The 15033-nt window shown below is 36.1% G+C and overlaps 1 protein-coding gene across 4 annotated transcripts in view; it reads right to left on the reverse strand.

The window, feature by feature from the left end:
• RNGTT (RNA guanylyltransferase and 5'-phosphatase) overlaps positions 1-15033 on the reverse strand; it is a 193169-nt gene that overhangs the window by 145539 nt on the left and 32597 nt on the right. For all 4 annotated transcript variants that reach the window (XM_055810194.1, XM_055810192.1, XM_055810193.1 and 1 more), the window contains 2 exons: positions 12491-12600; positions 11498-11599 (listed from right to left, as the gene is read on the reverse strand). In XM_055810194.1, the coding sequence (XP_055666169.1) occupies positions 11498-11599; positions 12491-12600 (212 nt within the window). The remainder of the gene's footprint in view (positions 1-11497; positions 11600-12490; positions 12601-15033) is intronic.

Below are 15033 nucleotides of genomic sequence, written 5' to 3' on the forward strand. Positions count from 1 at the left end.
GACCACAGAACTTAATTTCCACAAAATTTGTTAAGGTGGTATTCCTTGCATACTCCCTGCATATATACATTTTGTGCAAGTTACCACTGGGTAACAGATACTCCATAGCTTACACAGGTATTCAGTCTCCATAATCTTTACTATTCATCAGTCTCTTCCACTGTTATCAAAACATTGCATCAAATTATTTTCCTTATTCTTGCCTGCCACCACTTTCCTTTAAATTTTGAATGCAAGTTTCCCTTTTCATTTGCTCCCCTTGACAACCAAAGGTCCAAATAAGTTTGTTTTGTGACCGTTACAACCCTGAAAATCATCAAAAGTGAGGCAGTGAATCTGCAGATGACATTTACTACAAAAATCTTCAGAATGCCCCAAACTACAGCAACAAACAATGCACGTTTCAATATCCAAAAGGTACCAAGACTCAGGCAGAAAGACAGATACAACCATATTTCCCAGCCTTACAAGGTTCTAAATTAACTGTCACCTGAGAAAGGTAATATAGCAGCTACTTTTTAGAGGTCAATGAGAGAACAGAAAGACATCTGCAGTCAAAACAAACCCAGTAAACAAATAATTGGGCCACATAACTAATCAGATGGTGCATAATACAGAATAATATTGCATCATTATATAACTTACTGGTATCCCTTCATCTGGCATACTATGCGTACCAGTATTAATAGGGAAGTTGGCTTTTGGATAAGGAGCACAGAAAAATGCGTAGTGGAAACTGATATAACTTCTCCTAATAAAGTATCATAGTTTAGACCGAATTCAAACTTTAATTTTCCCTGGTTTATAAAGAAAGGATAAAGATGCCTTCAATTAATTTAACAGATGGCAAATTCAGAACCAATGTAAAACTACATTTTCTATCTGAAGTATTATTAGACTGCGAAACTCTGCAACAGAGCTGGTAAAACCAAGAATTTAGCAAGGTTAAAAGAGACTACCCAGTTACAGTGTTTTTCTTGACTGCCTTCCAGGGTTTTAATTAAGTTTGACTGCTGTGGGAGTTTTGTTTCTTTATTTCTGAAAGGATATTAAACCTTATGGGTTAAATTCTAAGTCATCTTGTTATTATTATTTGACCTACAACAAAGGGTAAATTAATCTACCACTACTATATATTGAAGAGTTCTTATAGTGCATTATGACATATCTGGTGTAAAACAAAAGAAGAATTGTTAACTAGCTAGAAAAGATGTGACCCAGTAACAGTATCTGTATAGTAGTAGATTTATTTTAAATTCCAGATTCTCTTTGTTTAACCCAAATTTCAATGATGCTAAGTGGTCAAGTACATATTGAAGTCCTTTTCTGTATTAGTGGGATGAACAGTATTGGAAAACAACTGTACAGCATAATGTTCTGATTACTTTTTTTAAAAGCTCTAAGATTAATAGAACAAATTATATCTCAAGCTTGACTGGAGTACTGAATTCTCCTATAATATTTTATTGTTACTGTTATTCATTGTAGATACTGAGCCTCAAGCTTGCTTGAACTTGCTTGATTCCATCCCTTTTCCACAAATTTTAGCCTGAAAATATCTTGGAGATTTAGAGGGAAAATCGTGCCTGAAGCAACAGGCTAAAAAAAACCAAAAAAAAACCGCAAAGCAGCAGTTACACAATGGTATAAGAAAGAAAAATTAGCATCACATGACAAGTAGTTACATTCCTCCTTTCCCGATGCAAGAGAACTGTAACATCTCTCACAGAGGCCCATAACACAGCAGTCAAGAAAAGAATATCACAGGTTTGAAAAAGGAGGTTCCCTTAACTCTGAACTGACTTACATCAGAACGTATGCTGGGTCAATTCTGTCCACGTCACAGGCACAAGCCACAGAAGAGCCCAACTGCCACTTGCGCTCACAGATTACAAGATCAGCTCCAAGGGAAAGGGCTGCTCTAGATATTGTATAGTTAAAACTTTACAAACCGAATGTCATTCTTCCCTGAATGAGCTTAAGCCATTACACTTCATGGCTGTGCTCCCCCCAACCCCCCAAGAGAATCGGCACAGCACACACTGTTCCGGTATTAAAAGTGGTCTGAGAGAAAGGAAAAAAAATAAATAAACCAGAAATCACCAATAGTTGTCACTTGAACATCAGGTACACACGCAGGCACACCATCTATCTTGATCTAATTAGAACATTTTAGGACCACAGCTGAATACTCTAAGATTAGTATTCATCGCACAAGCTACATAATAAGCATTTTAATGCATTAACTATTTATAAATAAACAAAAGAGCTTGCTTAGAAGACAATCTGTCCAAATATTCAAGTAGTTATATATGAATAATCAGTTAAGTAGTTCTTTCCAAAGGGCTCAGAATTGTGACCATAAAGCTTTGTGAGCTGTCAAAAGGCTTCAGAACTGTGAAGCATCAAGCCTGCTACTTCACAAACTATACCTTCTACATGGTACCACATCAGCAGTGCTCCTTAAGCACTTAAGAAAGGGACACAAAAACAACAGCTTCCTTCTGCCTCTTCTTTTCAGAGTCTTGACACCATTGCAGGCACATACAAATGAGAAAACACAACCTAGAGTAAGAATGCCAGCTTTGACTGAGTCAATTTGGAACCAGACTGGGGATGACATATTCTGTCGCACCTATTTATTCATCCCTCTTTGCTGATTCAATGATATAAAAAACAGAATTCAGGAGATGAAGAAACAGCAAAGTGATACGGATGTGCCTTACTATTAAATAAATAAATACATACACCACCACCACCCCCCAAGAAAAGAAACCACCCAACCACCCATTCCAAATGCAACATTAAGATTAAAAAAAAAAAAAATTTCAACTTATTCCAGCAGCTATGAAACCAACAGACCTGGTTTACAGTATACATCTCTACTTTAAATAATGCTGCCTTGTGGGAACATCTTATGACTAACAATATTTATACCCAATAGTTCTAGATATCAGTTTAACACCTTATGACACTGTGCTGTGTTGTTTGACTTACAGTCTGTCAGTCAAGAAACACCTCTCCTGGCTCATAATTCATATAGTTAAACAGAGCTGATGAGTTATCTGATGACACCCATGAGTCTGGCTACCAAAATCTGGCAACTCCTTTTCTGCTGTCAAAGTCAGTCTGCTAGCCAAAGTCTAGGCATGCTCTCATTCCCTGTACAATAGGTAAAAAACCTAGAAAAGGACACCATGCCCTTTGACAACATGTCAACAGGTCGAGGTTATGAGGCCACCCTGTACTAAAGCTTCTTCATCCTGAGCTAGAATGTCTTTACCTCGAGATAGGGGACATGCTAAATACGTTGAAAGTGCCCTTAATCTTACCTCAACTTACTGAAGCTTTATTTTTGCACTCTCAAATCAAAACTCAAGTAAGCATACAATATTCATGGGTTCTAATGCTGTGGGAAACAGGCTGATACCAGTCCTGTAATCCTAAATGCCCAACACAACTATAAGGGATAGGTATTAAAACGTAGAGTGCGCAAAGACTCAGATCTCAGCTACTAAAACTCCAACCTTCTAGTCTCAAAACACATCATTCCTGCCTCCCCAACCCATTGTGTCTTCTACTCCTACCTAAACACACACAAAAAACCTATGAATTAGGCATCTGCTTTTTCAGAAAATTAAGAAGAATGCTGTTTAGAGTGCTTAACATCTGTGAATTGCTCTTTTCAGCAATTATCAGAAAGGCAGTTTATACATTATAATCCAGAATCAAATGTGACCTTTATAAACTTTTGCAGAAGCTTGACATTATGTTATCATTACACACTTAAAAGCTAAACTGTAGGTTCATAACAAGCGATTAGTACTGTAGTCTAGAAAAGCTATTTAGAGCTTTTAATCTTGACTGGAGGTGGGGGAAAAAAGCTTTATTACAACCATTTCAATAATTTTCTCAACTTTTTTAGTGAAATTTCCAGACAAAATATATGTTATCTCCATTTAAGTATATTATTCAAAATAAAGTCAGTGAAATAAATCCCGCATGGATTCCAGACTCTAAACCTAAACCAAGGCTCTTCCAGCTGTAGACCTACAGAACTAGTTTAAAAATGGACAAGCTCATTTTCTCTTAAAGAACTAGTTCACGTAATTACAAAGAAGGACCACAAGGGACTATGCCATGTAAACAAAAACTGCATTTCCCTTCCAAAGACCTTGAGAATGTACCATAAAACAAAGCAGTGCACAGTCAGGAATAGGGGAATAGCAACAGTCACTTTATCCTTTTAACTGTGATTTTTGTTCCAAGTCTTCTCTTTAAATACCATCCCATTTTGACAGTTTCATGGGAATAATAGAGAAAACCTTACAACTACTACTTTGAGATACTCAATGAAAATAATAACAAATGTCTGAAGAGTAGCTGTCTTACACACATGAACGATGTATAATTAACACTCAACAGTTGAGGCTTTGCCCATTGCTGATAGTTACATAAGCACATGGTTTGAATAAAGCTAATTTAGCTTGGAAACAAACCACTTGAGTTAAGCCCAGTTGTTCACAAAACCTGTCACTGCTATAAAAAAATCTCTTTCGTCCCGAAAAGTCTGTTCAGTACACATCCAAACCCCGGAATATTTCTGTCCTTTAAAATTTCAGACCACAGAAATGCGCCCCAACCACAGAGGAAGGGATACACTGCATCACCAACCAATGGTGCAAAACTGATAAACAATTAAGTCTATTTCTTAAGGTAAGTGGGGAGAAGAAGATGGGAAAGGAAAGTAAGGTGTGGTTTAAAAGCATCCAGATGATTTTTGTGGGGGTTCTTCACCCCATCCTATCATTGGGACACAAATGCTCCTTCCTGACCACAAGTCCATAAACATATATGACTAAACGACAAGCCACTCAAAACACAATATATAATAACCCACCTATTCACTAGCCCTCTAGGGTCAGAAAGTAAGGTGCCCAGCAAGGGCGTATTCATACCTTGAGAAAAGCTCTTTACTCACAAATGCCTTCCAGTGATTTAACAACCCTAAACTTTCTTGTTAGCACCGTTTCCAAAGCCATCTGTCAAATCTCAAAATCCTACATTTTTGACCCCCACCTCTAAATTAGTAAAGAATCCAGTAACAATTGCATAAACCTCCACTTCAGGCATTTTCCACTACTGGGCAAAAAAATCCACATCCATGAGAATCTGGTCATGTCATTTGTACCAATCTGAAAATTATTCCGTGGCTTCTTTCTTACACCAACTGAGTCTCTTTCGAGTTCAACTCCACATTAATATCTTTGCTCCCAGGAGACAATCATCCCGTTCTCTAGATCTGCTTTCACGACAAATTGATGTCTTGTTCTTAATAATGAGTTCTCAAGTACATGCATTTGTTTTCTTCAATCTTCTGTTTCTCCTTCACTCTCATTATTATCCCAAATTTCCCTCTAACCTCCTCCTGTCTCTCAGGGATAACAGTTTTTCCATGAACACATTCAACTACCTCTTCTTTAATCCTTTACAGACAGGCTATCATTTTTCTTCCATGCCACCTAATTTTGGCCTCGTTTCTTTTACCTCTTTATTTCAAAAACAAAAGTCTGCTTCTCAGTTTTCTCCATTTTCTTAGAGCTGTTCTTTAGCAATGATCACCTTTTCACAAGCTACTCTCATCACAAGTGACTTCTGGATAACTTTTCATGTTAGGAATCTGCAATTTCTCAGTTACGCATGTAAGCGTCATTTCATCATGCACACAATCAAAGATTAGGGGGAAAAAAAAAAGTATTTAGCCATGCAAATTCAGGGAGAAACTTTTACCTTACCTTCATTACATTTTAACAACATGCATGAAAAGTTACCTTAAAAAGTAAACCTGCTTCATGTAAAGGTCACAAGTATGTTTCTGAAGAGGCTGCAAGTGCCAATAATTTTAAAGTTTAATAAAAATAGAAATGTTCTTCACTTTGTACAAAAAGTTAAAGAAACATGGGAAGTTTGATAATACAGTGACTTACATGCTTTGGATAAATCAAAATTATTTGATTAATAAACAGAACCCAAAAATTTGGCCACCAGTTTTACCATACGGTTAAGTTTAGCTTTACTATTTCTATTTTGTAGTATGATACCAACAATGTGAGAATTTTTTAGGCAACAGGCCTTTTTTCTAAAATGTAATTTGCTAATCATGAAAAAAGAACTAACTTCAGAGATGTTCCTATTTTGTTACAAACACCTTCAGACAATTAGCAGCAATTCTCAGAAGAGCTGCTTTACATTCTGTATCTACTTGTTCAGTTAGATACCTGCAAGCCAATTAATTTGCATGAATATTTTTCAAATATAATAGCCTTTGGCAAGAACTACCTGTTCTGCCTTTTTTTTAATAGCTGCCTTACCGTAATTGAACAGCCATAGTATTATGATCATATTTATTATTTTTACTAAAACTGCCTGTGTACAGATGCGAAAAATAAAAAGGTACTCGTACAAATGTAGAATAATAACTTACGCCTCTTAATAGCCTGCATTTAGTTCAGGTCATATTTTAGCATTATAAAACCTAGCCCTGTTTGATTGTATTAATTTGAATTATTCCACAGCCATTTTAAAAGCTTTTTATTATTCTTAGTGGTAACAGTCATCCTTTTTTTTTTTTTTCCTCAAAACTGGTGTCTCATTACTTTATCAACCATACTCCTGTCTGAACATTCAGCTCCACTCATTAGAACGAGCATCTGCTACAAACTGTATTAATGAGATACATATCAAGGGATACAGCAAGCCGCTAACCACCTGGGTTAATCACTGTACAGTACCAAGTTGATAACAGAGTCATACAGTACGCCTTGAACATACTGTTACAATTACTCAGGTAGCAACTACTGTTTTGGAAACAGCACTACAAAATTGGATACATTTGTAAAGCCCTACATACCCTGTAGCTAATGGTAACATACAGAGTATATTTCAACACAGCCAAAAGGCATGATTTAAGAGTGGGAAATTTACCCTTTGGAATTCTTGTGCCTTATGAATAGACTAGCATTAAAATTACTTTTAAGACTTCAGTCTGACAACTGTTCCAAAGAATATACAGGATAGAATTCACAAAACCACTCAGAACAGCTGCAGACTTACGCGATTTATTTTTTATAATAATAATAATTTAAAGCAATATGATTTTAGAGGTGTTCTTTCCCCAAAACACAGTTGCATATAATATTTACATACACACAAATACTGGCACAAAGAAAATATTTTTCCAGAGAGGCAATGCTAAGTGAGCTTCAAAGCTCTTTTAATTTAAAGTTTGCTTGTCTAAACCTGAGATGTAAACGTGCACATCTTTATACACAGGCATTCATGAAGAGTAGGGCAGTTCACACTGCATTTCCCATTGGAGCAAACATGCTCCAGAACGAAAACTGGATTGAGAACAAGAGGTGTGCCTTGCTGATGTTCATGGAACAAGGGCTCTGGAAACGAGGCGCAGAACAAGGAAGACCATGGTGTAGGCACAAAGTCTGTAAATCTAGACAGACTAAGCAAGGGTAAGTCAAAAGATTTTGAACTCAGGGCTGCAAGAGAATGGAGGAGGATGAGTTTTTACACAAACCAGACTCAGAACCCACACGTTTACAAAAGTGTGTAAGATACCACTCAAGTAAATGAAACATCTAGAGAAAACTACTGTTGCAGGAATAAAATACAGGTATTTAACAATGGTGAAATGTAAGAAGTTTGGCTAAGTTGAGCAAATATTGCTATTAACTGAGATTAGAATGTTTTGGCTAAGTGAGAACGTATAAAGTTATTAGTTAAGCACCTGCTTTTCTGAAAGTCCAATCCGTCTGATGAAACAGCAGTGCTTTTTTAAGCAAAAAGAGAGAACACAACAACAACAAAAAAACAAACGTATGCAAGCCAAATAATATTGTAATAGGCAGACCCTAGACTGCTGCATCTAAACTACACTTAACAGAATGGCTTCAGAGATATTTGATTACAGGGGTTTCATCTCCAGATGAAGTAAGCAGGGGATCCATAAATGGATCTCTACTAACTGATATCTTAATATTAAATTCAGGAAGGTCACGCCTGTCAACACAAGCATTCAGAATAATTAATGAAAACCTGTTTAATTGCATATGGAGTCCAGATCATCAGAGGACAACAAAATAATTAGAAGCATGTCCAATGGAAAAACTGTCATCATCATTTTTCATTGTTGATTAGCTTAACTATCATGCACCGTGTCTAGATGTCCAAATAATAGCTCAGGGTTTCATCTTTAATCTCTCTTTCACATCACACCTTCAGGTGAATATCAGTAACATTGAATCTTTGTAGCACCATTTTCCTCTCTGAACATGCTTATCATCTCTGTATCTCCATAAACAACTACAAGTTATTACGTATTGAGAAAATTTAAAAGAAGTATTTCATTCCCTCAGTTTTATTCTTCATCCAGTCTGTTTTGTCACCATCCTAGAACTGTAAAAACACAGGACAGAATGTCCAAAATACTGAAATTTTCTACAAGAAATTACATGTACACTTTAATTTCTCTTACAAAGGGCAGTCTTCCAGGTGCACTACTATTTTCTATATATTTATTTTAGTATTCAGTATGTATGCATCCTCTACATCTGAGTAAGAAAATAAGAATACTCCCTAAGACTTCAATTTTCCAAATGAATAATATATGACAAACACTCACTCTTCATATTGGAAACACGAACAAAAAAATAAATGTGGAAAAATAGCTTACAGCCCCACGGAATAGCACTAATTGTAATTTTACAACATCTTTGTATTTGTTCTAAGACATACCAATCCATATTAGCTAACAACACACAGTTTTGCACACGTTATTCTTCAGTGGCAATGCACACTAAGAGACACTGCAGATGAACCAATTTTTTCCTTTAGTATCAAATGGTCTTCTGTAAAGAAATTATTTTAAAAAGCAGAATTATTTTCTGCTATTACTATTTTGTGAAGCAATAGGCCTAAATTATATGAAAACACATCCATACTGTCTTTAAGACATACTAAAATACTAGTGTAAACCAATCCCTAAACAAAGGCTTCCTGAAGGACTAAGCTGTGAAAAAAGGCAAGGATTATCAGCATCTGAGCCGCACAGGACATTAATACTTTGTAAACATATTTTCATAGTTATACAAGTCAAGTCCACAGGCAGTATAGCTGGAATGTGGATTAAAAGCATAATAAATGTAATAAATGCTAAGACTCCCATCTGGCTCTTTGCATGGTCAGTTTAAGTTGGCCGAGTTTACTTGTTTAGGCTCAGCAGCTTTTGAATGCACTGTACTGCTCCGAAAATAAGCCTGAATCTCCCAACGCCATGTTTCTGTAACCTCGCACCCTGTGAACACCTGCATCACATTACCCCAGTGCTTGTGCATACAGCCAGCCAATGTTCATAAGCCAAATATTCCCACCCATTTCTTAATGCTTGGATGTTATATTGAGTGCAAGTTTATTTTGTATTTTCACACCACGCTCTGCCCAAGCTAATAAACCGTTGAAGTACAAACTCCACTGATGAGAGAAACCTGAAGGGCTTTTTTTTTATAGGAGACAGCTTAGTTCTGGCTGAATTGTGCTGAACCCTGACTGACTCCATGTGGAGCCACTTGGTAATTCTTCTAAGACACCTAATTCCCCATATTTTCCAAGCTTTTCATAATCTAGGATACTCCATCCTATTACTAAAGATAACAACCCTAACAAAATAAAGAGCACAAGAAAAACTTTAGAAGACAGGCTACACTGCCTTTTATTTAGTATCAAAACTCTGTTGTCTCAGCACATGGAAGGAGAATGCTTTCCATTGCACTGCTAAAACAAAACTCTTCTTGCACTTAGCCATATGCACAACCAGTATTTTAACTTCACCAGCCTGAAAACAAAAATTATTACCTCCTGGTTTTGAAAGTATACATTTCTTCCACACAACTGATGCCTTCTAACTTGTACATGTGTAAAGCACCACGCGCAGATGAGCTTAACAGTCCTCCTCTTACTGTGTCTACATTCACTGTAATTGCACTTTCTCTGATCAAGTCAAAGCAGGTTAGAAATCTACTCATTTGCTCTAAGTGAAGAAAAACTAAAGTCATTCCACTTAGCACAGATTACAATTGCTTAAATACCACTGTATGTGAAGAACATCTTTAAGAAATAAAAATCAAGCTATGGAAATGAATGTGTCTTACAATTTAAATTCTTCCTGTTACTCAGACACTATTGACTATGATGTAAGAAATCACACTATTAATGACCTCAAGCTAGCACCCAGAACAAAAAGGAACACTGTGATCCGAATGCTACATGTAGCATAGGTTAAAACCATTTCCATTAATATCTAGAATTCTTGATTTTAATTTTGAAACCAGAAATACTAAAGAAAAACAGAAAGTTAGATGTAGATGGTTACTTCAAAACCTCAAGAAAACAGTTGTAATTTCACAAATGTTTCAACCTATTAAAGATATTCAGTCCTATGAAAATAAGTATGATTTTGGAGGTTTGGAATTTTACAGAAGGTAGTTGCTTGTATGAAAAGCCACAGTAGCTCCTTGCAAGAGTACAAGGAAACAGGGCACCTAACGTGTAGGGTTTTATTTCAATGTGAATAGCAAATACCTTCTATACCTCATCCAAGCTGCTGGGTATAGGGACAAGAAACCCCATGTGACATGTTTTTTTCATACAAAACAAAGTAATGAAAGGATACCCACTGCTACCAGATGCACACGTTTGAACAACAGAGTCTCATGCAGTTGAGATTGATCTATAACCAGTTAGCGAAGAAAAAAAAGTGTTTTCCATTCTGTATTTGATGATGTTAGCATTTCAGAGCAGAAGAAACACCACACAAGTATACTGGAGAAGTTAAATATAAAGATACGTTTCAAACCAGAAATAACAACACTGAAGAGGTTCAACACATCAATCCAATCAGATTATAGTCCGTTATAAAAAAAAAAAGTTACCCCTACAATGAATGTAAGAGAACTGGTAATGGAAAATTAAGCTATATTGACTCTTTCACTGACCAGAACTACAACTTTGAACTATGGATCACAGCACACATGAAAAAACCCTATGAAATTTCTAATGCTAGACAGCTTCTGAAGGATCAACTAGAAGTTTTAATTTAGCTTTTATAAACAAGTTCCTTAGCTTAACAAACTCTTACTGTTATCTAAGATTATTCTAAGACCTTGGTAAGTCCTGACTGACAGACAGTCAAGGGTTATGAAGAATAAAAGTACATACATTAACAGTCTGTTTGCAGAACAGCTGCTAAAGAAACTTGGCCACAAACTTCAGCAAATGTTAGGTACCAAGACAAGCAAAAAATTAACTGCTGGAGTCAGTTTTCTTGTTAGAATATGCTTTGTCCTTTGTAGAAGCAAATTGACTTTCCTGAGAAAATACAGTCTACCCAATTTACTGGGTGTTTCTTTTTAATTTAAAATTAACTTACCGAGTGCCGTCTGCTTTCCAGCTAACTTTGTATGGCTTCTGTTCCAAAAATTTAATATTTTGCTTGTCCATGGAAACAGGTTGTGCTCCAGGGAATCCAGATCTTAAAAAAACAAACAAACAAACAAACAAAAAACAACAAAAAATACATCCATGTTTATTAATGTTCTGCAATAAACAGTCACACATGGCAATGCATTTTTTATGTTAGACTAAAGTTACACCTTGTACCAGACTTGCTGCAAGGTTAACTTGGAGTTAGAATATCTTCTCCAATAAGGTATTTTGCAAGAGGAATCAAATGCCTCTCTGATAAGGACACAGGTATTTGTTTACGACAAAACACTAAATTACGTGGAACTTCAAAGCTGGAGGAAGAGATATTTGAATTCAAAATTACAAGCACAGGAAGAATTATAAGCATCAGCAGGTCAGTAAGCATGGTGAACAACTGCCTGGATCGTCAGCTTTGGAAAGGAGGAGTTCAGAATGTGAGACATTAAAATCAACATTCTCATTAACATTGGACACAAATCCAAGTTGGCTATAAAAAATTAGTATTGTACCTCAATACTGAAATGTATAAAGAAAAACTATAATATAATAAAATAATAGAAAGCAGTTGTATAAATAAGTTGGGAATGTAGTGCAGCTTCAGCAAGCACTAAATTTTAGACAAATACCTGGACTAGACTACATCTGGAACTTGCACAGGAACAATTCATCTGAAAACATTTTGTATCTCAATGGAAAAGCAGTTCTACAATCTTCATTTTTAATATCAACAGCTGATCACACCATTTCACAGTACAATGCAAGATCCTCATCTGTTTCACTATTGAGTGTTTTTGGGGCTTGCTTTTTTTTTTTTTTAAACAATCCATCCAAAAATAGTTACTTTTTCTCATTTTTACAATGAGTTCTTCCGCAAAACTAGGAATGTAACACTTATTTCTAGACAGTATAAATAAACAGGTTCTAAAGGTTCTCATACCCTTCCCATCCACAGAACTGCTGACATTTTTGCTGTATTCCTCCTAACTTTGGTTGTGTTGTCACTTGGGTCACACATTTAACTGTTATTCCTTCCAAGAAAATTGCACCCTAAATAAAAAAAAAAAATAATTAGTATTTAAGCCTTCATAAAAGCTGACCAGAGCACATTACTACAAGATTGTCTGTTTTTACAAGTTGATCCTCATGAACAATAGTAGCTTAAATATTCCTTAAAAATTTACCCCCAGATACCAAGATACATCACTTGAGATTTGCCAGTAAACTCACTGGTGAGCCATATTATGAATGTAGGAACTAAAATGACTTATTTATGGGGGAAAACCTAAAATAATGATTAAAAAAATTTACAAAGGAGGTAAATGGTAAGGGATAAGCATTGTTTAGCTAGTACTCTCAAGAAAGTTGCCATGTCAAGCTACAGCATCAGACTCATTTTTCATTTGCAATTAAAATTATCTTATTTAAAAAGAAAGTACATTAGTATCAAGTATTTAATAGTAAATTGGTCACACATGGAATTTCAAGGTAATGCAAGATGTTTATTTATGGATGAAAATCTGAACCTAAAGCAAATCACCATACATTAAAGGTCACAAAATCTTCTGGCAGAAGCCCTTGTGACACCACTTTTAAGTGTGTCAAAAAGTATGGCCTCAAAATAAACAAACTGGAAACCAAGGACAGAATTGACATATGAAATGTTAAATAAAGTTTCTAATACATAAATAGTATTTCCAGACCAACAATTCTGTGTTTTCCTTGATTCATGAAAAGCAAGAGCTGCTCACTAACAGTAGAGATCTAACACAGAAGGTAAACCTAAGTAGCTCGGTAATTACTGAGCTCAAGTCACTGGGAAAAAATCTTTAGACAAGAGGTTTCTGCTGGGTCTTTTTAAAGACATTAAGTCATTCTTTTCTCCCTCTAAATCAAAGTTGTATGTTTTCAATTAAATATGTTAATTTTATCAGACCTAGATGGTAACTGCAGTACAAGAAGTTCAATTACATTAATTTCACCTCCAGCTGGGTATCTACCACATTTTATGTCTGAAAACTTAAAACTTACACCAGAGGGAAAACAATTGAAAGAATGAATGTACTTAAACAGCAGCAGACTTAAAGGGCTCTCAGTTGGTCTAGGAAAAATTTATTAACAAAAGAGAAAACATAAACGGCTGGTTTGTAACAAAGTATTTGTGTGAAATTATACTTGCATGATTTTATTCTCAATCTAAACCAAGTTACTAAAGTGGAGGTGCTATCCTGAATGCCACAGAAAAGCCTAAATAGAGATCAATAAAAGAATACTGAAAATAAAACTCAAAAATAACTTGTATATTTCAGAAAAAGTTTGATGCTGAGTGGAATAAAAACAAATTCTGTACAACAGAACACATTAAAGCCATCAGATCTAAAAAGCTACATAATAAAAGATCTCTTTAGAGATCCCAATTTGACCAGATTTATTTCAACAGCATCTCAAATACATTCGCAATGCAGACTAAGAAGATCAAAGCATGGTGTTTCAGCTGTTGAATTATGAATCCTGCAAATGAAGGTACAAGTATTGTGTATGTCATCACTAAAATGTTTGAAACTTGCCTTAACAAATCTAGCTGCACACTACTGATGAAAGGAGCTTTTTTGCTCCTTTTTCCACACACCATGGCACTCATCTGTTCTACTCTTGAGCAAGTCTAGGAACTAATTTGGCAAAAACAGTATCATAAATTAATAATTTTCTGGCAAATTAGTATCCTAAACTAGTTCACCATAGGATGAGTCAGCACTAGTGCCAGCACAAGGGAAGCAGAAGGAACACAGAAGTGCAGGGAAAGCAGGACTACAGTTTTCAGTACATTTACTTAACTGCATTTAGTTAAGATTGGCTCAGTTGCATCTCCAAATTGTATTCTGAGAACAGTACATCCTAAAGAAATACCCTAGTGCATAACCTTAATCACCTTAAGCTCCACAGACCTTTGGTGCATCACTTGTCCCATATTATTTATGTGGGCACCAGCAGGTGCAATGGCACACAGGTGACTGGGCAAGGGAGACAGACAGTTACACGTGCCTGGCCAGCATGTTGTCTGAATTCTGTCTGGTTAAGAGCACCATGACCAAAGAAAAATGGTTGTATCTTCCTTCTCAAATAATGGCAGAATGTGACAGCAGTATGACTGCTATATATTAAAGCAAAAGGCAGGCAACTGGAAAAATTCTCCAGAAAATAAAAAGTCATAAACATGAAACTGGTGCTTGCCATTTGAAGGTCTCTCTTGCAGATTATCTGCCTCAAGTATACTCACTAGCTAAGGCACAGCACTATGAAAACAAGGTGAGTCACTTGGGCACCTGTCCCTGGCCAACTCAGCGCTCCAGGTTTCATGAGGACATTTCCTTGGATAAGGTGCCAAAACTCAGCCAGATCCAGGCGCTTCCCGCACCGTTGTTGAGCTAACAACCCCCTCTGGAAACGCTACACCGGAGAATACAGTGCAAGGATGCCAGAGCG

The sequence above is a fragment of the Falco peregrinus genome, chromosome 7 (genome assembly GCF_023634155.1).
Source record: "Falco peregrinus isolate bFalPer1 chromosome 7, bFalPer1.pri, whole genome shotgun sequence".
Taxonomy (NCBI): Eukaryota; Metazoa; Chordata; class Aves; order Falconiformes; family Falconidae; genus Falco; species Falco peregrinus.